The 27,737-nt window shown below is 38.3% G+C and overlaps 1 protein-coding gene and 1 long non-coding RNA gene across 8 annotated transcripts in view; one reads left to right on the forward strand and one right to left on the reverse strand.

The window, feature by feature from the left end:
- Window positions 1–27,737, forward strand: part of LOC101888203 (synapse-associated protein of 47 kDa) — a 155,836-nt gene that overhangs the window by 56,997 nt on the left and 71,102 nt on the right. For 6 of the 7 annotated variants that reach the window (XM_059123206.1, XM_059123208.1, XM_059123205.1 and 3 more), the window contains exon 3: window positions 23,350–23,388. The exons of the other annotated variant lie outside the window; for it this stretch is intronic. In XM_059123206.1, the coding sequence (XP_058979189.1) occupies window positions 23,350–23,388 (39 nt within the window). The remainder of the gene's footprint in view (window positions 1–23,349; window positions 23,389–27,737) is intronic. 7 annotated transcript variants of the gene reach the window in all.
- Window positions 21,717–22,230, reverse strand: LOC131802746 (uncharacterized). Its single transcript, XR_009342357.1, has 2 exons — window positions 21,892–22,230; window positions 21,717–21,825 (listed from the first exon to the last, which is right to left on the reverse strand). It is a non-coding gene; the product is annotated as an uncharacterized LOC131802746 (long non-coding RNA).

Genomic DNA, 27,737 nt, shown 5'->3' on the forward strand with positions numbered 1-27,737 from the left:
GGTCATCAACGAGAGTTTTCAGTAAAGAAACAAAAATGACAATAAGGTACCTTGCCTGGAGGACTTTTTAAGGAGCTTCTTCTGTTTTTGGGACAGATAACAGGACTTTGACAACATTTTTCAATAAAAAACAGAACAGTTTTTGCGTACTGTAGATTTTGTGTTTTTATACCCTCCCCCATATGGCTAGAGAGGAAATCTCTATAGACGAGCTGGAGGCCAGGGAGTCTCTACAGACGAGCTGGAGGCCAGGGGGTCTCTATAGACGAGCTGGAGGCCAGGGAGCCTCTATAGACGAGCTGGAGGCCAGGGAGTCTCTACAGACGAGCTGGAGGCCAGGGAGTCTCTACAGACGAGCTGGAGGCCAGGGGGTCTCTACAGACGAGCTGGAGGCCAGGGAGTCTCTACAGACGAGCTGGAGGCCAGGGAGTCTCTATAGACGTGCTGGAGGCAGGGGGGTGTCTATAGACGAGCTGGAGGCCAGGGAGTCTCTATAGAGAAGCTGGAGGCCAGGGAGTCTCTATAGGGAAGCTGGAGGCCAGGGAGTCTCTACAGACGAGCTGGAGGCCAGGGAGTCTCTACAGACGAGCTGGAGGCCAGGGAGTCTCTACAGACAAGCTGGAGGCCAGGGAGTCTCTATAGACGAGCTGGAGGCCAGGGAGTCTCTATAGACGTGCTGGAGGCCAGGGAGTGTCTATAGACGTGCTGGAGGCAGGGGGGTGTCTATAGACGAGCTGGAGGCCAGGGAGTCTCTATAAACGAGCTGGAGGCCAGGGAGTCTCTATAGACGAGCTGAAGGGCCAGAGAGTCTCTATAGACGAGCTGAAGGGCCAGGGAGTCTCTATAGACGAGCTGAAGGGCCAGGGAGTCTCTATAGACGAGCTGAAGGGCCAGGGAGTCTCTATAGACGAGCTGAAGGGCCAGGGAGTCTCTATAGACGAGCTGAAGGGCCAGGGAGTCTCTATAGACGAGCTGAAGGGCCAGGGAGTCTCTATAGACGAGCTGGAGGCCAGGGAGTCTCTATTATTTGATGCGGCAAAAACGTGCCACATCGAAATAACGGTTTTAGACCCAAGGCCTCTTTGGACCAAATCTGTTTCCGGACATTTGAAGTCGATCTAGATATGCCTGTCGAGGTAACGGTTTTAGACCCTAGGTCTCTTTGGACCAAATCCCTTTCAGGACATTTGGAGTCGATCCTGCGATTTCCGTCCGTCTGTCTGTCTGGCTGGTGCGCACAATAACTTCTGAAGGGAATACCCGATTTGGTCCAAACTTGGTACATCGTAATATTATTGTCAAACTTAGATCGGATTCAGAGATGGGCAACATCGGTCCACTTAAAGAAAATATTTTACTGCACAGAAAGAGAAATAATGATCCGATTTTGCTTCAACTTTGCTAAACCTAATATTTGCATTAGTGCTAGGTCAGGTGCGAAAGTGGGAAATACCGGTCCACTCCATCATATACCTCTACCACAAGGGGTCAACATTTTGAATAATTATAACTTTTATAATATGTGAACTAAGAGTCCGATTGTCTTCAAATTGCAAATATAAAAATATATTACAAAAATATCGGTCCACTCCTTCTGCTGCCCCCCCCCCCCCCCACAAAGGGTCAAAATTTTGAATATTCATGAAGCTCATAAGAACCGAAATTAACATCCCATTCCATTCAGACTTGGCACGTCTCAATATTTCCATTAACACAAGATCTGTTATAAAGATGATAGAGATCGGACCATATCTTCTGGTACCTCCCCACATATTTGATCTCTTCAAATTTCACACACACAAATATTTCAGCTAACACAACATCGATTGCAGATATCCTTCCTGGAGAACTTCTTAAGAAACTCCTAACGAGATTTGTTTTTTTTTTGTAATTTTCTTATCATAATTACAAAAAAATATCCTTGAAGTCCTTTGCAGTTCGTTAAACTTCATCAAACATATGGTGATTACACATCTTCCCTGCATCGGAAAACAAGCTAATTGGAATATCTATATATTTTTATGGTGCACAATTTTCAGAAATAATCAGAAAAGTTTTTTTCTTTTTCGTTGAACATCTTCTCCTTATTGGCCTTTCAAAAGGAGCACATTTGCACACACACTTCAATGAGTATGTATGTGTGTACTCTATGTATATGTAAATATCCTGACTGCCATACAAACATTTCTTACAAACACAAACATCTGGCTAATGAAAAGCACAAAGAAAACCCGTAAAGAAGCTGCATTCAAGGGAAAAGAAAACTTTTGTTTTTTCATTAAAATAATTACGAGAGTAAACATAAAAATTACAAATAAACATAGAAATTTCTGTTGTTCGAAAGAATTCAGGTCAGAACTGGATTCTAGGAAAAAAATAGACATTAAAAAAAAACAAGTCAGATATAAGTAAATGGAACCAATGCTTTGATGAATCTTTTCTCCAAATATATTGAAGTAGTCCTCCGAGTCCTCCAAGTGAGGCAAGAAGTTTCTCTCGAGAGAAGAGAGTCTCTCTCGTGAGAAGAGAGTTGCAACAACGAGTCTCCCATTGACGTGCTGCGAAGCAACTTATCTTCTCTTTATGGACTAGCTGTAGCAAACGAGTATCTTTATTATTTGGACGAGTTGCAGTAATGAAGCTCGAATTTTCATAGGCGAGCCTCTGAAGCAACGAGTCTCTATTTCTAACCAATTTCTATTTCTATGGCAAACCGTAGAGCAACGAATTTTTATTTCCATAGGCGAGACATCGAGTTTCTCTCATTAGGGACGTGTTACAGTAACGAGTCTCTGTCCTTATGGCGATTTGTTAATCAACGAGTCGCTATATTTATATATGCGAGTTGCAGTAACGAGTCCCTATATTTCTATTGGAGAGTTACAGCAACGAGTCCCCGTATTTCTATAGGCTATCTACAGCAACGAGTCTTTATATCTTTGGAGCTGTAAAGCAACGAATCCCCATTTCTAAAAGCGAGCTGTGAAACCACGAGTCCCTATTTCTTTAGGCGGGCTGTGAAGCCATGATTCCCTACTTATTTTGGCAATCTATGAAACACCTGGTCTCTATTTTTATGGGCGTATTTTTATGGCGAGTCCCTATTTCTATGGCAATAAGTCCGCTATTTCTGCAGCAACAAGTCCCTATTTCTATGGGCGAACTGTGATGCTACGAATCGAACTGAGATACAACCAATCTCCATTTTTATAGATAAGCTGAGAAGCAACGAGTCTCTACTTCCATAGGCGAGCAACGAGTCTGTTTTTCTATTGGCAATATGTAAAGCAAGGAGTTTCCTTCTATAGACTCCAACTCCTCTGAAGATAACTAGTTTAGCTCGTATAAAAAAAACACCCTGTAGTTCTTCAAAAAATACTCCCTAATTTCCTCTGGCTCGTCTGAGAGTACACTATTTGGCTTGTCTTTAACTCGTCCAAAAAAACTTCCTATAGCTCGTTTTGAAGGTCCTCTTTAACCTCAATTAACTCACCGAGAAAAAAAAACCAAAAAAAAAATTATGTTCAGCTTGTTTAAAAATATCTTCGAGAAGACGACGACCTTCAGCTTTTCTTTAAAAGACAACCTTCAGCTCCTCTATACAAGACAACCTTAAGCTTCTCTGTAGAAGACGACCTTAAGCTCTTCTACAGAAGACGACCACATCTATGATTGACGGTCTCTTCTATAGGACACGACCTCTTCTAAGGGTGACGGCCTCTTTTATAGGAAACGACCTTTTTATGGGGAGACAACCTCTTGTATTCCCGAACAACTCTTCTAAGAGAGACGATCTCTTCTATGGGGGACCACCTCTTCTATGGGAGACTATCTCTTCCATGGGAGACGTTAAAAATCCCTTCTCTACAGGCGAGCCGGAGAGTGTGTTTAGGGCTGCTTGTACCATGCTGTTTCAATAGCCGAGCCAGAGGGAGTTTTCATAGACGAGCTGAAGACCGTTTCTAAAGCCGAGCAAAAGTTCGGGTTGTCTCCATAGACGAGCTAAAATTCCAGTCGTCTCCATAGTCGAACTGAAGTTCAGGTCGTTTCCATAGAGGAGCAGAAGTTCGTGCCGTCTCCTTAGTCGAGCGGAATTTTGGCTCGTCTCCATAAACGAGCGGAATTTCGGGTCGTCTCCATAGAGGAGCAGAAGTTCGTGCCGTCTCCTTAGTCGAGCGGAATTTTGGCTCGTCTCCATAGACAAGCGAAAGTTCGGGTCGTCTCCATGGACTAGTTGCGAAGACAACCATAGACTCACTCCACCTCTACTAGATGGTGTCTCTCTCTCTAGTCGAAAAAGACCCCATGAAGCTCGTCGAAATAGACTCCTTACAGCTCCCCTCTATCTCGTTTGAATCGACTTCCTTCTATTCGTCTATAAAGATTCCCCCTTCCTCCCTCCAGCTCGTCTATAAAGACTCCCTCCAGCTCGTCTATAAAGACTCCCTCCAGCTCGTCTATAAAGACTCCCTCCAGCTCGTCTATAAAGACTCCCTCCAGCTCGTCTATAAAGACTCCCTCCAGCTCGTCTATAAAGACTCCCTCCAGCTCGTCTATAAAGACTCCCTTCAGCTCGTCTATAAAGACTCCCTCCAGCTCGTCTATAAAGACTCCCTCCAGCTCGTCTATAAAGACTCCCTCCAGCTCGTCAATAAAGACTCCCTCCAGCTCGTCAATAAAGACTCCCTGTAGCTCGTCTATAAAGACTCCCTGCAGCTCGTCTATAAAGACTCCCTACTGCTCGTCTATAAAGACTCCCTGTAGCTCGTCTATAAAGACTCCCTGTAGCTCGTCTATAAAGACTCACTGCAGCTCGTCAAAAAAAGACTCCATCCAGCTCGTCAAAAAAAGACTCCCTCCAGCTCGTCTAAAGAGACTCACTGCAGCTCGTCTATAAAGACTCCCTCCTCGTCTCGTCTATAAAGACTCCCTCCTCGTCTCGTCTATAAAGACTTACTCCAGGTCGTCTATAAAGACTCCCTCCAGCTCGTCTATAAAGACTCCCTCCAGCTCGTCTATAAAGACTCCCTCCTCGTCTCGTCTATAAAGACTTACTCCAGGTCGTCTATAAAGACTCCCTCCAGCTCGACTATAAAGACTCCCTGCAGCTCGTCTATAAAGACTCCCTCCAGCTTGTCAATAAACACTCACTCCAGCTCGTCCACAAAGACTCCCTCCAGCTCGTCTAAATAGTCTCATTTTACCTCATCTCTGAGACATCCTTCCAGCACTTCTATAAAAACCATTTCAAGTAAATATTTGCTGGCTTAGAATTTAATTCGAGTGAGCCAGGATGACGAATAATGAATATATTAATCATTTGTCACCCTGTCATAAATTCACATTTTTTAATGAAGTCCCACCCTCCTCCAAAAACAAACTGAAGGGTTAATTATACCCTGGCTTATGTCAAATCACAAAATGTTACAAAGGAGATGACAGGAATAAACTTGAAGAAGATAATTACAAATTTACAGCTGCAGTGTTTGTAACGTTTCAGCTTTCTTCACTTCCGATTTTCTTCTGCTCTATTTGCATAAAATCTCAAAAAAAGGACGAACGGCCCCTTCCACCCCACACAGGGGTAAAGCTAATAATAAATAACAACAAATTTAAGGCTAATCAAGACTTGATCCTCCTCGAAACAGGGGAAAAAAACAACAAACTTTCTAATAACCTTTAAATGGATCAAATCAAATATAAATCTCAAATTCGTAAGACGAGCGAATTAAAATGTCAAAGACTTCAAAAAGAATGAAAAAAAAAAAAATACGCAACAGAATACGGCCTTGAAGGCCAACAAAAGAAGGAAAGAAAAGAAGCAAAGCTCTTGAAAAAGGGCAGGCAAAAGGGACACAAGTCCTCTCTGATTGAAATGGCCAAGAGTGAACATAAATTTTGTTTAAAACAAAAGTTATTTAAAGTTTGTTACTTATTGTTGTTGCCGTTTTGAAAACATGGCTGACAACAACAAAATTAATGAGAGAACATAAAATTGTCGTAAAGTAGCAAATATTCAAGTGGGACAAAACTGTGGAAACAAGAAGTTACTTTGAATTGAAATCACAAAAAAAATGTTTCCAAGAACAGGGAGGAGTTGGGGGGTGGGGGAACGGAAGTGGATAGAGAGGAAGAAGCAACACCAGAAGCATAATAAAAATTCTATGGTTACCGGAAACGCTCCACAGGGCCCAGAGGGGTTGTAAACACACGAATTTCCATCAACCAACATTAAAAGTTATTAAGAACGTGTGATGACGAAGAAGACAAGTAAGGGTGGGGGAGGAAGCAAGAGAGAGAGAGAGAGAGACAAAGGAAAGCTTAAAACAAAATAATAAGGATAACTGAAATTGCGGTGTTCTTTTGCTTCTGTTTTCGTTGCGTTTTTGTTTTTCTTCTTTTTTCTTCCAGCTGGAACAGGAAACCGGAAATTATGTTTAGGGTCAACAATGAATATCAAATGGAAAAAAATTCTTGAGAATTTCAAATACCAATTTAAGTTTTTTCTTTCGAATGTGTTAGTGAGGCGACGTGTGCGTGTATTCGATTTGGCATAAGTGCGTGCAGGCGCTTGAGAACACAAGTTTATAACAAATTTTCAACAATATTGGATTCGGTAGAAAGTATTTGTAACGAATGTTTATATGTATACGACAATGTTATTGAAATGTCAACATTTACAATGAGAGAGGAGGAGGGGGTGGGTGTTTTTAATGTTTTTTTATTTTTTTATTTTAACGATTAAATTAGGGTCTTTAATTTTAATGCCACACTCAGGAGAAGGGAGTCTATATAAGCAAGTTTAACGAAGTCTTAAGGGCGACCGGAAGGGAACTTTAAGATCTATCGGAAGAAGGGTCAGGGAGTCTTTATGAACGAGCTGAGGGGGAGGGAGTCTCTATAGACGAGCTGAAGGGCAGGGAGTCTATATAGGCGAGCTGAAGGCAAGAGAGATTTTATGGACGAGCTGGAGGGACCGGGAGTCTCTATAGACGAGCTGAATAGGGCAGAGAGTCTCTAAGACGGGCTGGAAGCACAGGGAGTCTCTGTAGACGAACTGGAGGGACATGGTGTCTCTATAGACGAGCTGAATGGGCCAGCGAGTCTCCATAGATGAGCTGATGGCCAGCGAGTCTCTACAGACGAGTTTTAGACAGGGAATCACTACAGACAAGCCGTAGGTCAACTCTACAGACGAACCGGAGGTTATCTCTATAGACGCGAGTCTCCATAGACGAGCTGGAGGCCAGGGAGTCCCCAAAGACGAGCTGGGAGGCCAGTGAGTCGCTATAGACGAGCTGGGTGGCCAGTTAGTCTCTATAGACGAGCTGGGAGGCCAGGGAGCCTTTATAGACGACCTGGGACGCCAGGGAGTCTTTAAAGACGAGCTGGGAGGCCAGGGAGTCTCTATAGACGTGATGGGAGGCCAGGAAGTCTCTATAGGCGAGCTGGGAAGCTAGGCAGTCTCTATAGATGAGCTGGGAGGCCAGGGATTCTCTAGAGACGAGCTTAAGGCCAGGGTGTCGGTACAGACGAGCTGAAGGCCAGCGAGGCTCTAGAGAGAAGCTAAATGCCAGGGAGTCGGTATAGACGGGCTGAGGGCCAGCGAGTCTCCATAGAGGAGCTGATTTCAGGCGAGTCTCCATAAAAGAGCTGATGGCAGGCGAGTCTCTATAGACTAGCTGATAGCAGGCGAGTCTCTATACACGAATTTAAGACAGGGAATCACTACGGACAAGCCGTAACTCAATAAACGGGACAAAGGTTATCTCTATAGGTGGGCTATAACGAGACAGTCTGATGCCCAGGGAGTCTCTATAGACGAGCTGAAGGTCAGGGAGTCTCTAGAGACAAGCTGAAGGCCAGGGAGTCTCTATAGGCGAACTGGGAGGCCAGGGAGTCTCTATAGACGAGCTGGTGGGCCAGGGAGTCTCTATAGACGAGCTGGTGGGCCAGGGAGTCTCTATAGACGAGCTGGTGGGCCAGGGAGTCTCTATAGACGAGCTGGTGGGCCAGGGAGTCTCTATAGACGAGCTGGTGGGCCAGGGAGTCTCTATAGACGAGCTGGTGGGCCAGGGAGTCTCTATAGACGAGCTGAAGGTCAGGGAGTCTCTAGAGACAAGCTGAAGGCCAGGGAGTCTCTATAGGCGAACTGGGAGGCCAGGTAGTCTCTATAGACGAGCTGGGAGGGCAGGGAGTCTTTATAGAGGAGCTGGGAGGCCAGGGATTCGGTATAGACAATCTGAAGACCAGGGAGTCGGTATAGACGAGCTGGGAGGTCAGGAATTCGGTATAGACAAGCAGAAGGCCAAGGAGTTTCTATAAGCGAGCTGAAGGCCAGCGAGTCTTCTATATCTAACCTGTTTAAACTCTATTGGCACTCCCTCTCGCTCGTATATCTACGGAAACTCCCTCCAGCTCGTTTATGACGACCCCCTTCGTCTGTTGTCTGTATGTTCCACACAAGAACAGAAAATCCTTGGATTATTAAAGGTAATTTACCCAGGATATGTGCTAAATAAATGTGTCCAAGAATCTCGGCAATGGCGCTGATGCCATGATGCCAACAATAATGTGTTAATTCTGACAACACTGTTGTTGGTGTTGCTGCTGCTGCTGGAGATGATGATACTATGGCAGTCGTTAACACCATATGTTGCTGCTACGACCATTTAGAACGTCACACCATCAGCCAGCTTCACATGGCTTTTAGACAACAACAATGATATGATTTTTTGCCTTCGCCGTCCTCCTCGCTGGGATGGATGGTTTCCTGTTTAGTTTCCAACATTTTATCTTAGGTAGGTGGGTGGGCGGTTGGATACCAGTAGGGTCTGCTGGATGGATGGTTGATGATTTTTTGTGTGACGCATATTAAGATATCACAGCCCGGTCCCATTCATTTCCATGGTCATCATTAGATGACTGCCATAGTGGGTGTTGTTTTTCATTTTATTTCATAGTTGTGTTTTTCTCTTTTATCCTTTGAAGGGAGAAACAAAAAAAGGCTCATATTAGTTCCGTTATGTCTTGGCACAACAAACCAGAGATGACAGAATGAATGTGTGTCAAAAGTAAAAGAATTTTTATAAATAGATTAAATTAATGGTGGGGGAGAGAGGGGTTTCAATGGCGATATTTTTCAACATAAAATTGCGGGGATTTGAAAAATATATTTGTTGGAGGAAAAATGAGAAAAGAGATAGATGACAGCTACGTATAATTAAATTTTAATGAAAAATTTATATATTTTAAAAACTATACGGAACATCTTCAGGACCCCTTCAGGACTCTCGAAATTACTTCTATTTGAAAATAGAGGGGTTCGCAGATATATATAAATAGAGGGGTTCAGACTGCTGTCATTTCTAAGCCACTCGTCCGACAGCTGTTAAAATTATTACAGTGTTAGCTCATTATATTGTTTACAAGCGTACGAAAGCATATTGGAGAGAATTTTTTGAGAAAAGTTATTCGAAGTGGAATTTAATATTTGACTGGAAAACCACCACAAGTGGCTATCGTTAGAGCACTCCAAAACAACAACATCAGCAGAAATGGTACGAAAAGTAAAAAAGCGACTTGGTCGAAACCCGCGTCGCAGTGGCCGAAAAATGGCTCGTGAGTTGAACATATCGCTATATTCCATTCGGCAAATATTGAAAAATGAGCTCGGGGTAAAGCCATTGAAATTCCAAAAAGTGCAGGAACTTACACCGCTACAGAAAGAAAATAGACTCAAAAGAGCTAAAGAGTTGATTCAATTGGCCGAAAGTGGTGAACTGCCGAATTTGGTTTTCTTGCCAATTAGGTCAGCTGAAAATGTGCACTTTCGGTTGGCCACCTGAACTCAAGACCGGCCATGGTGATGGTGTGGGCCGCCATAACAGCTGGTCGCTCTCCGCTCGTATTAATCGACCGTGGCATCAGAATAAATGCCGAATATTGACTCGAAAATATTCTGAAGGGCTTATTAAAGCCTTGGACAAGCAGACCTTTGACATTCCAACAGGACTCAACACCATTACACTTAGCACGCGCCACCCAAGAATGGTTACAAAACGAGGTTCCTCGCTTCATTTATAGCGCACAATAGATACCAAAATCTCCGGATACCAATTCGTTGGACTATTGTGTCTGGGGTATTTTGGAAAGCAGGTTGGCACTAACGTGTGTGAAATTTGAAGAGAGTTGGATGCTTATTTCGCTTTCTCCAAGCGTTTTGTTTTTAAAATCTTGAACCACATGTGGTGGAGGTACCACAAGAAATGACCCGATAATCTACCTTCTTTTTAACAGATCTTGTGCTGGTAGATATATTGAGATGTGCCAAGTCTGAATGGAATCGGACCGATATATTTCATCTTCAAAGCAGATATTGAGTTAATAGAAGTAATGGCGTGTGTGAGATATGAAGATAACCGGATACTTATTTCGGATTTTGTAATCCTTTTGGTTATTCAAAATCTTTGACCCTTTGTGGGGTAAATATGATCCGATCTCTACCATCCTTATAACATCTTGTGTTGATGGAAATATTGAGATGCACCAAGTCTGAATGGAATCGGATGTTAATTTTGCGTTTATGAGCGTCATGGATATTCAAAATTCTGACCCTTTGTAGGGAGGTACCACAAGGAGTGAACGGGTATATCCCATCTTCACATCAGATCTTGTGTTAGTAGAAATAATGGAATGTGTGAAATATGAAGAGAATCGGATGCTTATTTCGGATTTTATAATCGTTTGGGTTATTCAAAACTTTGACCCTTTGTGGGGTGGGTACCAGAATGAATGGTCCGATCTCTACCATCTTTATAACAGATCTTGTGTTGATAGACATATTAGATGTGCCAAGTCTGAATGGAATCGGATGTTAATTTTTGCGTTATATGAGCTTCACGAATGTTCAACATTTTGACCCTTTTGTGGGGGGGGGTGTACCAGATCTTGGGTTAGTCAAAATATTAATGTGTGTAATTTGAAGACAATCGGACTCTGATTTCCCATTTTATTAGAGCTATAAACATTCCAAATTACTCTTTGTGGGGGAGGTACTTCATGGAGTGCACCGATATTGTCCATTTTCGCACCTCACCTAGCACTGATGCAAATATTAGGATTTGCAAAGTTGGAGCATAATCGGATTATCCTTTCTCATTCTGTGAAGTAAAATAATTTTTTTTTAAATTTTTCTCTTTTACGGAAGGGCGAAGAAGTGGATGGATTTTGTCAATCTCCGAACTTGTTCTAAGTTTGACCATAACGTTACCATGTACCAAGCTTGGACTAAATAGGATAATCCCTTCGAGAGTTATCATGCGCACCAGCCAGCCAGACGTACAGACCGACGGACGTATATCTCTAGATCGACTCCAAATGTCCTGAAACGGATTTGGTCCTAAAACCGTTATTTCAATGAGCCACGTTTTGATTGATGGTATTACTAGCCATATGGCTGAGAGTATTAAGATAAGAATAAGACTTCTGAATGGAACACCTTTTGGATAGAAATCCGCACATGAGACTTTATATATGGAATATCCATCCAAAGGTGATTTATATACGAGGTCTAGGAAAGATTTCTCTCTCGGTAGAGCCCTATGGTACAAAAGCGCCATAGAGGCTTTCTGTGTAAAAGAGTCTTCTAGAAGAATATATAATAATATAGGAGGCTTTCATAGGTAGAAGGATTATATGGGTAGAAGAATCTAATACAATGCCCTGAGAATAATACCACCGGAAGATATATGCCAAAGAAAGGCGACCTTTTCAAGGCCTTTTTTCTGAATAAGAAATTTAATACTCTCCACCATTTGTTTCAAATTTGACAATTTCCAAAAAAAAAAATCCGTTAACAATTCTGTTAAAATCTTAAAAATATTGAATGCCTATACAACGACGTGGACCTGCATAGGCAACTTTTGTCATAAGTTATTACAATATTTAAATGCGAAACTTGAAGAAAAATTTGTTTATAATGTAGCTAAAATCATCAAAACACCGAATATAGGGGGTACCGTTATATGGGGGCTATACGAAGACGTGGACCTGCACAGACAATTTTCTGGCATAGGATGAAGTATCCATTACGTACTTCAACTGCGAAATTTGAAACAATCCCGGTAAATAATGTCGCTAAAATCATCAAAATACCGAATATCGGGAAGTACGGTATATGGGGGCTATAGGAAGACGTGGACCTACATGGCCCATTTTCTGTCTTAGGCTGTAGTATCCATTACGAACTTCAAATGCCAAATTTGAAACAATTCCGGTGAATAATGTCGCTAAAATCATCAAAATACCGAATATCGGGAGGTACCGTTATATGAGGGCTATATGATAACTTGGACCTACATGGCCCATTTACGAACTTAACCTGCCTACTGGCAAAATATACATTTTAGCCTTCTATCTCAATTTGTTCGAAAGATAGAGTAATTACAACAGACAGACAGACGGACAGACAGACAGACGGACAGACAGACAGACGGACATGGCTAAATCGTCTTAGAATTTTACGCTGATCAAGAATATATATTCTTTGTTGGGTCTGGCATGAGTATTTCGAGGAATTACAAACGGAATGGCAAAATTAATATACCCTCCATAGTATGGTGGAGGGTATAAAAAGGAAGCCTTTCTTTAAATAGACACCTCTTCGATTGGCACTTAAAATTTGAGAAGCCTTCCCTATACCTTCTATAGAACTTTAGGGGCTTTTAGGACTCTTAAGAAAATTTTTACCCAGCAATAAATCTCATTACCAAATAATAGGTTTATTTAGTATCTTTTGTATCTAGTAACTAACTGAGAAGCCTTTAATATATCTTCTGTGGAACTTTAGGGGTTTTGGACCCCTAGGAAAACTTTTACCTAAGAAAAAATCTCATTTCCAAATAATGGGTTTATTAAGTAAATTTTCTAACTAGTAACTACTTACCCGGTAAGATAAAAATGAGTTATTTAGTCTTGTAAATTTTACACGAATAAATCATTATTTCTAAGCTTTCTGATAATGCTGAGAGAAGTAGTCCTTATTTATGTCCTACTGGTAATGCATGGGGTAGGTGGGTATCATTACCAGTATTTCTGAAAGTGACACATGTGAAGACCGAATTTTGCTGGGTATAGGTAAAAGACCCCATATAATGTTTTCTATAATTAGACCAGCAGGAAAACTCATTACCTGTAATAGGTCTTTTGGACATTTTAGCGCCAGTAACTACTTACAAAACGAAATAACAATCTGTTATTTTAGTGTGGACATAGAGACATCTCCATTACCAGTAAGCTAAAAAATAATGAGTTATACAAGACATCATAACTTACTTTTATCATACCAAGTAATAGGTAGCGATGTTATTTTGTAAGTAGTTCATTATTCCATTATTTGGTAATGAGAGGTTTAAATGAATAATTTTGAAAGTGCCATTTTCACCTGGTAATTTTTTGGCTGACAAGGTGCTCCTTAAGAGGGCTTTATTGGTAGCAGACACCTTTGAACGTCTTCCTTTATGTCTGGGCCGTACGTAGGGAGGGGGGATTCTATGCTTAGCACATTCAGATATGATTACTTTTCTGATTTTTTTTTTGACATTTTACATCGAAAAGTTACTTTTCTCCCAGTTGCCTCCCCAAAGAAGGTTTTCGAAGAAGGTTACGTACCTGCATGGAGGGGTATGCCCAGAAGATTTTAGGGTGGCTTCCTAAAGATCTTATACATCCTTCTTTGGATGACTCCTACGACATAGTCCATAATATTTACATTTCTACAGAAAACATTGAATTTGATTTGCATTTATTTTTCCGCACACATACACACACACTCTGATATGTTTACAAATACATATACACACATCCTTGTCTGTACACAATACCATATTGTGTAACATTGAGAGTAGTCCCCAGCTTAAGAGCAACGACGCAAACGGTGGAGCAGTAATTGTCTGTTATATGGCGCCATCTCTATTTAAGATTATGATATCATCCGAGTTAACATCCTGTGCCTTACCTCTCTTCCCCATTCCTCCTCTCCCCGCTGCTTTTCTCCCACCTCCCCCATCTCCTCCTCTATTTAGATTTGTAAAATAAAATCAAAGTTAATTAAATTGAAACTGATGTGGATGTTAAGGTTTTATACATTCCATCCTCAATGGTTGCGGCTTGAATGGGTTGGAAGTGGAGAAATAGGTTACTCTTGTGCTGATGCCTTTATTATTCCCAACTAATGGATTTGATTATAACACTTATGAGCTGTGGATCGTGATGATGATGAAAGCTGATGGCTGATGTTGAGATGCTGCTGGATTTTTATATGAGGCTTTATAGTGGCTTTCGTCTATTAAAATAAATTTTTATTATTAACTTGTGGCATATGGAGAACCATATGCCATTAGCGGTTTATTATTTAATTTAAAAGAACGGGACCAGTAAATATAGGATAAGCGATAAAGGGTTTCGAAAAAAGAAACATTTATTGATTTAAAAAAGATTTGAAAAACCTAGGGTGAGAGAATTTCGTACCTTCGACAGGCAGAATATATTAAATATTGGTAGATAAATAGGCTAGACTTCGTCAATGCATCCAAATTCGGGCCAGAAAAAAAAATGGATTGGACTGGATTTTTAATTTTTCTAAGGACTTGTTCCTTTTTTGATTGACCAATGGAAGCGATAATCAAAATTGCTAACAATTCCCGAACCCTCCTTCCCTTTAAAAACGTTTGCTACACTTGTGAATTATTTTCAATATATTTGCACACACATGTACCGGGTGAGATAAAAAATCTGCAACAAAGTCAAACGGCATAATTTTTACATTTTTTTTAAATTTCATTGAATGAAAGCAAAAAAAGTCGAAAATAACATCAAATTTTAGAATAAGTTTATATTTGTTCGAATTGGTCACCTTTGGCACGAATTATGGCCTTCAAACGGCCAATGAAACCGTCACACGCTGCCCGAATGTTGCTCGGCGGTACTTTGGCCCATTTCCGGCAAAGCACTTGATTGAGGTGATCGAAACTTTGGTATTTTTTAGTGCCAACCTTGCTTTCCAAAATACTCCAGACACAATAGTCCAACGGATTGGTATCCGGAGATTTTGGTGGCCATTGTGCGCTGGAAATGAAGCGAGGAACATTTTGTAACCATTCTTGAATGTCCAACCACCTCTTGGAATGTCCAAGGTCTGCGGCCAAAATGTTTGCATGCCCAAGGCTTTTATACAGTCTCCAGAATATTTTCGCCATAATATTCGGCATTTATTCTGATGGTCGATTAATACGAGCGGAGAGCAACCATTGGCTGTTATGGTGGCGCACACCATCACCATGGCCGGCGCTTGAGTTCTGGTGGCCAAGTAATACCAAGGTGCGCATTTTCAGCTGACCTCTTTGGCAAGTAAACACGATCATTTTGTTTGTTTATAAACTGCAGGACACCGAATGTTTTCTCATCGGAGAGGAGAAAACCAAAAACCAGTTCACCACTTTCGGCGAAGCATCCAAGCGGGGCAACTCTTTAGCTCCTTTGAGTCTATGTTTTTTTTTCTGCTGCGGTATAAGTTCTTGCACTTTTTGGAATTTCAATGGCTTTACCCCGAGCCCATTTTTCAATATTTGCCGAATGGAATATTGCGATATGTTCAGCTCACGAGCCATTTTTAGTTTCGATCAAGTCGCTTCAGTAAATTCGAACCATTTCTGCTGATGTTGTTGTTTTATTCCGTCCACTTCCTTGACGTCGGGTAACGAGCGATGGTACGAGACACAAAAGATTTATTTACATTTAAATGCTGGAGTGCTCTAACGATAGCCACTTGTGGTTTTCCAGCCAAATATAAAGAAATCACACTATCACGCTTGAATTCCATCACGAATAACTTTTTTTCTATAAAATTCTCACCAAACTGCTTTGGTACGCGTGTAAACAAAATACTGACCTGTCACTAGAATAATTTTAACAGCTGTCGGACGAGTGGCTTAGGAATGACAGCAGTCTGAAGTTGGTTGCAGTTTTTTCATATAACTCTGTAATATTTATTTTAATAAAATCTTTCATGTTGCCATTCGTCCCCCCTCCCTATGCCTGCATGTGTGTTTGTCTATGCCTATGTGTCTATATATGTACTTCTGACTGTGTGTGTGTACGCTTAGTTTTTCCTTATGTAAACACATGGAAAGACGAAAAATCGAACAACCTTGACCCAAACTAGGACATTCCACACATACATTTCAGCATTCCTACAATCACACACACTAACACATGGTGTGGTGTAAAGTTAAAAACGGATTACGCACATTCACATATACAGACATGGATTAATATTCGCACACAAATATACACATGTATCCTTAACAACAATCCCATCTCTTCAAATGCCTACATGCGAGGACATGAATACAAATAGTCCTCTTGATTATGACACTGCTTTCATATGTTGTATTGATCTATTGTTGCAATATTTTTAAACAAGAAGGCAACACAACAGCAGCAACAACAATAGAAAAATGAAAATATTTTCCTGAGGTGGAAATATAAATAGAAGTATTGAAAAAAATCCAGCCTCCACCCCTCAAATTAATTTTTTATAAGCCCTTCTGTCAATAGAAGATGCTCTATAGAGGGTTTCGTTCAAAACCCCTCAGATAAAGGGCCTTTAAGAAATTAGAAGCTATTAATATAAAAATCTCAGAGCCATTTGAATACTTTTTCCATATTCTCAAGAAAAGTCCCCTTTATTTGTCGTATAACTTTTTTTTTATAAATGGGAAAGCACCGCAGAACCTAACTTCAATTAGATTTTTGATAGAAAATTATTTAATAGATATTCTTTTGATGCAGGCCGAGGATGGGAACGGAACTCGAGCGCTCCTTTATGACATTTTAATTTAAAAATCACAAATTTGTTCCCTGGGTCTCCAAAATGTTTTCGAAGGTAAATCTGAGTACCATCGGTGGGTCTTCTAAAGATGCAAAGCTTTTTTAGAGATCTTCCATGGGTAGAAACCCCTTTTATAGGGGCTCTGTAGGCAGGCGATCTTTTGAGACTCTTGAAAGATTTATATTTATATTCGGAAAACATCTCAGTATCAGGTATTCTACAGGTGGTATTCTTCAATAAAGAAAATATCATCTAAGAGGCCTTCGACAAATAAAAGATCGCAACAAATAAGTTTTGGTGTTGAGGTCCATCTGCGAGGTCTCCTATAAAATGTTGGCCCTTCGAGGTCTTTTGACAAATAGAAGATCATAAAAAGGATTTCTGGGTGCAGTGGAGAGGTCTTCAATAGAATTTGGGCCCTTCGAGGTCTTTTGAAGATTCAAGATCGTAATATCAACCTGTGGTTCCCTGTAGATGGGGTATTCTTTTCTTCTTCTTCTGAATTATGTAATGATTATAAATTGGGCTTGTTTCCCAAAATGTTTTCGAATGTATTTCTGAGTACCATCGGTGGGTCATCTAAAAATGGAAAGCTTTTTTAGTGATCTTCGATTAGTATAAACTCCTTTATTCTATTCTACAAGTAGAAAACCACGCAAGATATCTTCGAGGTTAATAAAAACCCATGTAGGACTCTTCTTTAAAGAAAAGATCATCTAGGAGGTCTTCGACAAATAGAAGATCGCAACAAATGATTTTTAGTTTGAGGTCCATCTGCGAGATTTCCTTTAAAATGTTGTTCCTTCGAGGTCTTTCGACAAAAAGAAGACCCTAAAAATAAGTTTTCTGCTGTAGAATTGCAGCGGAGAGGCCTTCAATAGAATTCGGGTCCTTCGAGTTCTTTTAAATATTCAAGATCTTAATATCAACCTGTTGTGGTTCCCTGTAGATGGGGTATTCCTTTCTTCTTCCTCTAAATTATGCAATGCTTGGAAATTCGGTTTGTAAGGTCTTCTTTGATAAAAATAATCCCATAAGAGGTTTTCTTTCTGGAAGTCCTCTGGGATACTGGTTCTATAAATAAGTAGACCCCTTTAGACAGCTATGGATAGAAAATTGTTTAAGGGCTCAGAAAAGTTCTTAAAAGTTATTTTTGAATCGAAATTTCGCGGAGAGGTCCTCTAGGAACAAAAGAGCCCTTCGATGGACAGACGACGCTTTTTCAGAAGTTCTACAGAAAAAAAACTCTTTAGAGGCCATCTATCGACGGAATATATAGAGGTCCTAAACATCAATGAAAACTGTTTAAGATGTCAGAACAGCCATTAAAACGTGTTTTGAATGGAAGTCTCTATAAAAGGGTTTCTAGGAACAAGAAACCTTTTAAGAGGACTTCGATGGACAGAAGACACCTTTTCTGAACTTCTACAGAGAAAACCCCATCTTTAGATATAATATGTAAAGGTTCTATAAAAAAAACTAGACCCCTTAAACATCTATGAAAAGAAAATGGTTGAAGAGGTCATAAAAGTCCTTAAAATGTATTCTTGAATCAAAATTCCCCTAAGAGATTTTCTAGGACAAAAGAGCAATTCGATGGACAGACAACACCTTCACAAAAGGTCTATAGAAAAAACCCTTTGAGAGGTCATCTATGAACAGAACATTTAGAAATCTTTTAAAAAATAGGCCTCTTAGACATCTATGAATAGAAAATTGTTTATGTGTTCTGAACAGCTCTTAAAATTTATTACTGAATCGAAATGTCCCTAATAGGTATTTGAGGAAGAAAAGAGAACAGAGCAGAACAGATAGACAGAAGTCGCCTATACAGGACTTCTACAAATGTATGTTTGAATCAAAATGTCCCTAAGAGGTCTTTTGGAAACAAAAGGGCCCTTTGACAGACAAAAGACGCGTTTTCAGAACTTCTACAGAGAAAACCCCATTTATAAGTTATCTATAGACAGAATATATAAAGGTTCTATAAAAAAAGTAGACCCCCAGACATATATGAATAGAAAATTGTTTAAATGTCAGTCAGATCAGCCCTTAAAAGGTATTTTTTAATGGAAATGTCGTCTTCTAGGTCTTCTAGGAACAAAAAAAGCTCTTAAGGGGACTTTGATGGACAGAAGGTAGAAGACTCGTTCAAGAGGTTTTTATAGAAGCTCTTCCAAATACCGACGAGACATTAAAGCTATTTTATAGATAAGTAGACGTTTAAAGATCTTTTCAAGAGAGAAGAGCCTTTATATATAGGTGAGGAGATCTATGTATAGTAGAGTCGTCAAGGCTCTTTTATATATACAAAAGCCTTTAAAGGTCTTCCATAGATTGAGGAGTTTTCAAAGATCTTCTTATAAAATATTGGCCTTTCAAGGTCTTTTGACAAATAGAAGACCATAAAAAAGGATTTCTGGGGTTTAAGTGCAGCGGAGAATTTGAATAGAATTTGGGCCCTTCGAGGTCTTTTGAAGATGCAAGATCGTAATATACCCCTGTAGTTCCTTGTATATGGGGTATTCCTTTCTTCTTTTTCTTCTGAATTATGCAATGATAAGAAATTCGTTTTGTTTCCCAAAATGTTTTCGAAGGTATTTTTGAGTACCATCGGTGGGTCATCTAAAAATAGAAAGCTTTTTTAGAGATGTTCCATTCTTTATTCTATTCTACAAGTAGAAAACCACGCAAGATGACTTCGAGGTTAATAAAAATCCATGTAGGACTGTTCTTTAAAGAAAATATCATCTGGGAGGCCTTCGACAAATAGAAGATCGCAACAAATGATTTTTGGTGTAGAGGTCCATCTGCGAGGTCTCCTTTAAAATGTTGGTCCTTCGAGGTCTTTTGACAAATAGAAGACCATAACAAATGATTTCTGGGATTGAAGTGCCTCGGAGAGGTCTTCAATAAAATTTTGGCCCTACGAGGCCTTTTAAATATTCAAGATCTTAATATCAACCTCTTGTGGTTCCCTGTAGATGGGGTATTCTTTTCTTCGTCTTCTTCTAAATTATGTATTGGTTAGAAACCCGGTTTGCAAGGTCTTCTTTGATAAAAATGATCCCATAAGATATTTTTTTCTTGAAGTCCTCTGGGATACAGGTTCTATAAATAAGTAGACTCCTTGGACAGCTATTGATGGAAAATTGTTTAAGGATTCAGAAAAGTTCATAAAAGTTATTTTTGAATCGAAATTTCGCTAAGAGGTCTTCTTGGAACAGAAGAGCCTTTCGATACACAGAAGACACCTTTTCTGAACTTCTACAGAGATAAAACCCTTTAGAGGCCATCTATAGACAGAATATATATAGGTCCTAGACAGATATGAACATTATTTAATAGGTCAGAACAGCTCTTAAAACGTGTTTTTGAATGGAAGTCTCCATAAGAGGGTTTCTAGGAACAAAAAAACCTTTAAGAGCACTTCGATGGACAGAAGACACCTTTTCCGAACTTCTACAGAAAAAAACCCCAATTAGAGGCCATCCATAAAGGTCATATAATAAAAGTAGACCCCTTAAACCATCTATGAAAAGAAAATGTTTGAAGAGGTCAGAAAAGTCCTTAAAATGTATTCTTGAATCAAAATGCCCCTAAGAGATTTTCTAGGAACAAAAGAGCCCTTCGATGGGCAGACGACACCTTCACAGAAGGTCTATAGAAAAAACCCCTTTAGAGGACATCTATGGATAGAACATTTAGAGATCTTATAAAAATAGGCCTCTTAGACATCTATGAATAGAACATTGTTTATGTGTTCTGAACAGCTCTTAAAATTTATAACTGAATCGAAATGTCCCTAATAGGTATTTTAGGAAGAAAAGAGAATAGAGCAGAACAGATAGACAGAAGTCGCCTATACATGACTTCTACAAATGTATGTTTGAATCAAAATGTCCCTAAGAGGTCTTCTAGGAGCAAAAGAGCCCTTCGATGGACAAAAGACACGTTTTCAGAACTTCTATAGAGAAAACGCTATTTAGAGGTCATCTATACACAGAATATATAAAGGTTCTATAAAAAAAAGTAGACCCCCAGACATATATGAATAGAAAATTGTTTAAGTGTTAGTCAGATCAGGCCTTAAAAAGTGTTTTTTTAATGGAAATGTTACTAAGAGGTCTCTAGGAACAAAAGAGCCTTTAAGGGGACTTCGATGGACAGAAGTAGAAGACCCGTTCCAAAGGCGTTTATAGAAGCTCTTCCAAATACCGACGAGACATTAAAGCTATTTTATAGATAAGTAGACGTTTAAAGATCTTTTCAAGAGAGAAGAGCCTTTATATATAGGTGAGGAGATCTATGTATAGAAGAGTCGTCAAGGCTCTTTTATATATATATAAAAGCCTTTAAAGGTCTTCCATAGATTGAGGAGTTTTCAAAGATCTTCTAAAAATTAGAAAAAGCTCCTAGTACTCTTCTATATGTTGAAAAACTTTCTGTAGATGTATGGCGGTTTAAAGGTCTTCCACAGATATACATACGACACTTTGAAACTCTTTTAAAGATAGTGGAGCATTTAAAGCTCTCTTAAAGACACTGTAAAGCTCTTCCATAGAACACGAATTAAATGCTTTTAAAGCTCTTAGAAGATTTTTAGATGATCTACAATAGTAAAGAATAAGAATGGGTCTTTCAGAGAACTAACGTTTAACAGACTTTTGCATATAAAGTTCCTTAACATGTCTTCAGTAGCCATTCCTAGTTTTTTTTTTTATAAAATGACTCTCATGACTCTCTCAATTAATCTCACACTTTAGTGTGTTACGTCTGCTCATCGATACCTTTCAGGGGTATAGGTATTAGGTCATTCACAGAATTTCTGAGAATAAATTAAAATGTCATTTTATTCCATTTTTTCATAATACATTATTTACTTTTTATTACTATTTACTCCAGGATTTCCAGTCAAAACTATATCAGTTTATCTAAAAAGAAAATTATATATTTTTTTAATTACTCTCTTCTTAAAAAATCAAAATCTCTCTTCATACCGCACAGCCGCAACCATTTGGTGGAACCCCACTTCCGCGACCATCCAACGAACAACGGCAAACTGGCAGATCATGTCTCCTCACCGCAGGATTAGCTTCCACCGGAGAAGCTATAGTCAAAACCATGAAAAACAAAATGTTGAAAATTACTGCAATAATATTTGAAAGTTTCATGGCTAATTAAAATTGTATCCGACTCTGACGTACTGACGTGGTTCCACTGGCAACTAACGAAGAGTTGTAGTAATTTATAGTCAAATGTCAACTCTTTGTTATTGAATTATTATAACTATTTTATTGTTGTTGGTTATTATTTTTAAACAAAATCCACATCGAATAATTGCGGTTGAGTGCCACATTGGCTAATTGAATTGTTGATTTGATTGTTTGCTGCCTAGGTGGTTAATAAATCATGTGGTTTTGTTATTAAATCAATCAATCTGTCAATAATAACAATAACTAATGGGGATTTTTCTTTTCCAAAGGAGGGGGATTTTTTTCTCTCTCTGAGAGTGTTTTTTTTTTTGTGGCTGAGAGAATGAGAATTGGTTTGCTTTGAGTATAACAGTGTGGTAGTGTGGATTTTACTCAAATTGGAACTGTACTAATAATAAATAAATACAATTAAATAAATAATAAAAAACAACAAATAATTAAAATAATTAATTAATTAATGAAAAAGAAAAAAAATGAATACAACCACAAGCTAGCATAAAGGTAAATAAATACACGAATAAAAATAAATAAAAAAAATAAATATTCGAGGTTGGTCCTCACTTTTCATATTTCCCTCGTATTAATGGTAAATTAATCACTATTTCCAAAACGTACCCTATGTTAATTTTTTTTTTTTGAAATTTGGTATTAAGAAAAAACGCAATGTCCCTAATGTAAATATTAAATGTGTAAATATTCTCGAAAGCTAGAAATATGTTATAACATATTTAAGAAATATATATTATAATATATTTTTTATTTAAAATTCGTTTAATTTATGTTAATATCTATAAAAACGCCTAACATTTTATTTTTTATAATCTATTTTACAGGTAAATTGAATTGATAACTCGCTGATTGAGGTTTTGTGCAGTCGTGAGTATATGTTCAGGATTCCAAGGAGCAGATTGATACAAATGAAACTCGAAAACAATTATTAATATTTTTTTTTAATTTTTATTTTTAAGTCATTATTTAAATATTATGTACTTTTATTATTTTTCGGAAATTTTTCCTTTATTTACACTATTATTTTTACGTTATTAAATAATGATTTTTTTATAATTTTTTATGTCTTTTATTTTTAAATAATAATTTGTTTTTTATTTTCATTTTTATTTTCATATTTTTTTCATTTAAATAATTACTTTTTTATAATTTTTTATATCCTTTAAATTTTTTATTTTTAAATAATAATTTGTTTTTTCTTTTCATTTTTATTTTCATATTTTTTTCATTTAGCCCCGCATCATTTGTAGACTCCTTACTTAAAGAAACATCGTAAGTAGTTTAGTTTTATTTATTTATTATTATTTTTTTTATGTTTGTATTTTTTATTTTCATTGGTTAATTTTTAAAATAATTTTTTAAAATTCCCACGATTATTATTTCAAATATCTCTTAAATAATTAGCAAAGCAATGATTGTATTTTTTTAACAAAATATTGTATGAAAATGACTTCTTAACTGTTTCTAAAAAAAATTTTCAAGGATCGTCATACTAATAATCCTTGATTTTAGAGAATATTTTTTAAGGATCAACTTGCTCATAGTCTTAGATTTTTAAGAGAAAGACATTTTAAGGACAATCAAAGAATATGTTTTTGGAAGGATAACACTTTAGTAATCATGGATATTTTAAGGTATTTTTAAGAGCATCATTTTTAGGTCCAACGAGCGGATTTTTAAAAGGATATTTTTTTACCTACCACAATCGAAAAACTTTTAGCGTTTATTGTTTTCCAGGGCCCAATAAACGTGGATTCTAAAATGAAGCTTTGTTGGAGATTTTGTGCAAAACTCACACAATATACGGCTTTAACCTTAAAATGTCTCCTCAATTCCTGGCGTTTAGGGGAGATAGAGACTAATAATTCTAATTAATAAATTCCCGTTTCAAGTGAGTTTTTAACCATATTTTCAAAAAAGGACCAAAAAACCCTTTGTTGACCCGCTTCAGGTTTAAAACAGACATCTTTAAAAAAGTAAAGTAAAAAAGTTGCTCTGCTGCATTTTGGCCCATTTCTGGCGAAGCGCTTGCTTAAGGTGATCGGCACTTTGGTATATTTTTTTGGTGCCAACCTTGCTTTCCAAAATACTCCAGACACAATAGCCCCACGGATTGGTATCCGGAGATTTTGGTGGACATTGTGCGCTGGAAATGGAGCGAGGGACCTCATATTGTAAGCATTTTTAGGTGGGGCGTGCTGAGTGCGATGGTGCTGAGTTCTGTTGGAATGTCCAAGGTCTGCGGCCAAAATTTTTGCGTGCCCAAGGCTTCAATACACCCTCTAGAATATTTTCGCGTTAATATTCGGCATTTATTCTGATGCCACGGTCGATTAATACTGTTATGGCGGCCCACACCATCACAATAACCAGCGCTTGAGTTCTGGTGGCCAACCGAAGGTGTACATTTTCAGCTGACCTCATTGGCAAGTTTACACGATCATTTTGTTTGTTTACAAACTGCAGGACAACGAATGTTTTCTCATCAAAGACGGAGAAAACCAAATTCGAAAGTTCACCACTTTCGGCCAAACGAAGCTACTCTTTTGAGTCTATTTTCTTTCTGTGGTGGTGCGGTGTAAATTCTTCCACTTTTTGGAATTTCAATGGCTTTCCCCGAACTTATTTTTTAATATTTGCCGAATGGAATATTGCGATATGTTCAGCTCACGAGCCATTTTTTGGCTTCTGCGACGCGGGTTTCGATCAAGTCGGGCTACGCTAGCAGTATCATCATATCACGGTAACGAGCGATCGTATGAGATACAAAAGACTTATTCACATTGAAATGCTGGAGTGCTCTAACGATAGCCATTTGTGGTTTTCGAGCCAAATATAAAGAAATCACACTATCACGCTTGAATTCCATCACGAATAATTTTTTTCCTGGAAAATTCTCAGTACTCTTGTAAACAATATAATGAGCTGTCACAATAATTTTAACAGCTGTCGGACGAGTGGCTTAGAAATGATAATTTTATATTTAATAATTTTGCGAATATTTTGACTTGCTACTTTCCGGTTTTAAGGGAGTTTTCAAAAAAAGGACCAAAAGAACCGTTTGTTGACTCGCTTCAGGTTTAAAACAGGCATCTTCAAAAAAGTAATATTTAAAAAAAGAACTAGATTTTGGTGATCGAGAACTTTGTCCATTTCTGTGGGACAAATGATGAGGACTTCAGGAGTAGAGGTTGATTTTTGAGGACCAGATAATTATTTATTTTAATAAAAAAATCGTACGTCAATTTTTCCCTTAAGATGAAGTATACCTAAAGCCTGAATTGATTTCCCTAATTGATGATTTTTTTACATTTGGGGCAATAACATTCTCTTTCCCAAAGAGATTTTTCTTACAAACAAAGTCCTTAACGATAACCTAGAATGTTTCCATAATCAGGATCTGAGGAATTAGTTTTCAAGGGGAAAATTCAAATCTAGGTTCTTAGGGATTTTTCCTATCGCAAAATATAATTTTCAGACCTCGAGAATTTTTAGCCATTAAGAAAAAATCATAGAAAATAATATTCCTCTTTGGCCTAGTAATTTTGTTGCAATATTAAGGTGTTCGATGCTAAAGGTCCTCTGATATTTTTTTTTTTTTTTTCAAATTTAAAATATAAGTCTTTCTGAATCCCTAAAATTATTTTATAATTTTCTAACCATTTTTCATTTTTTCTCCTCATAAATCTTCAATTTTGTTCTGGCAAGAAGATAAATAATTTACACACACAGGATCTTTTCCCAATGAAGAAAAAGGGTTGGTGGCTCATAAAAGGACAAGCAAATGATATACAAAAACATAAATCTATAAATTATGGACCAAAAACGGGTCATATATTCAGGCAGCATTTGGCATCCTTGTTTCTCCGAAGCAGAGAGAAAGAAAGAGGGAGGGAGCAAGAGAGAGCTCCTGTGTTGGTCACATAAATAAATTTACATTTTTGTATGTGTTAATTTTCTAGCTCTGGCGGATGGTCCTTTTGCACGTTGCCGTAAGTGAATGCGTGTGTGCGTGCGTGTGCGTGCGTGTGCGTTTGGACACCAGCGCAACACATTCTGGGCTCTCCATTCATTTGTCCTTTAGTTTTGTCCTGCAAAACATTCAGCTAACTTAATTACCCAGACTATAACACCAGCCCTCCATTCTCCCCCATTGCATATTAATTTAAATGTATTCGAAGAAGGCAAAGGGTTTTGCTAAAATAATGCCGGGAGTTGAAGAGGTTGGCAGTGTATCATTTTGCTTGATAATTTTCTCTTTCTTTCCCACACTTCTCTCTTCTCCCCCCCTCTTGTCCTCAATCGCCTGCGTTCTCTGTGTGTGGCAAATAGTTTCATTACTTCTACTCACTTTGTGGTCTGCTGGTGTCGTTGATGTTGTTGCTGTTTCCTTTCGTGCCTAGCCTAAGAGACACGTGCCACATGGTGGCAAGTAAAAAAAAAGAAAAACAAAAAATAAACCACAGATATCAAACAAACTAAATTATGCATTTAATATCAGCAGCAGAAGCAGCAGCAAAGAGAAAAAGAAGAAGAAGATAGTTTTATTCATTTGTCCACAGTTCTCCACCATCCAACACCACAACATTCACACTTTGCCTTAACGAAGTGAAATACTCCAACCTAGCCCCCCCCATTCAAGTGCAATCATGATGAGTGGGACCCAAGGAAATATTATAAAATAATATAAAATATGATATACTCAATGTTCTACTTATGGCGTCGGAAGAGAGAGAGGGGGACGAAAGAAGGGAAGAGAAGATATGGAGGTTTACATTACAGAGTAATAATAACAATCAAACCAACTAACGCCACACTCTCTCCCCCTCCCATTGGAGGTCACAGTTGCAAAGTTGGCCAGTTAAGTTCAGTGTAATTTCGACAAGCAGAGACGCTATAATTGTAGGCCAGCGAAATACACTGAGGAAAATAATGAATATTTCAGGGCTTAAATTTTTACAATTTTTCGTGAAGAAGATAGAAAAGAAAAAAGCCGAAGATCCTAAGGAAGAGCTAATCCAATAGGAAACCACTAAAGGAACTAGAAAACATGCAGAAATATAGGGACTTATTTTTCAAATTTAAACAATTTTCCACTATCGAAAAAAAAAACATTCTTTAGGATTTTTTCCTCAGGGAAAGTTTCCCAAGTCCTGAAGAAGTTTTCTTAATAAATAAAATTCTCAGGATTTTCTTTTCTATAGAAAAATGTTTCTCAAGAACTTTGAACTTCTTACTCGAGACTTAGGTTTTTTTCTTTTGGAAGAGGTAATCTCTAAGGCCAGGAGTTGTATTTTGAAGAAAAAATAATTTCTAAGGACCCGAAGAATTTTTTGAAACAAAAAAGGGGTTGTCCTGGAACTGAATATCAGACAACAGAAATCTTTTCCAGGGCCTTTTAAAAAATAACTTTTTCCAATTTATAAAGTTCCCCAAGGCCTAAGGAATTTTTTCTTCAGAAAAAAGCCTTCTCAGCCATAAGTCAAACTCAAGGCCCCAGAGTTTATTTTGAAAAATGTTTTTTTTTTTCTCAGGACCATAGGTATTTTTCCCCATAAGAAGAGACCTTGTCCAGGAACTGAATTTATTTCCTTCTATAAAAATTCTCCGACTAGGCCTCA

Source organism: Musca domestica, unplaced genomic scaffold (genome assembly GCF_030504385.1).
Source record: "Musca domestica strain aabys unplaced genomic scaffold, Musca_domestica.polishedcontigs.V.1.1 24, whole genome shotgun sequence".
Classification (NCBI taxonomy): Eukaryota; Metazoa; Arthropoda; class Insecta; order Diptera; family Muscidae; genus Musca; species Musca domestica.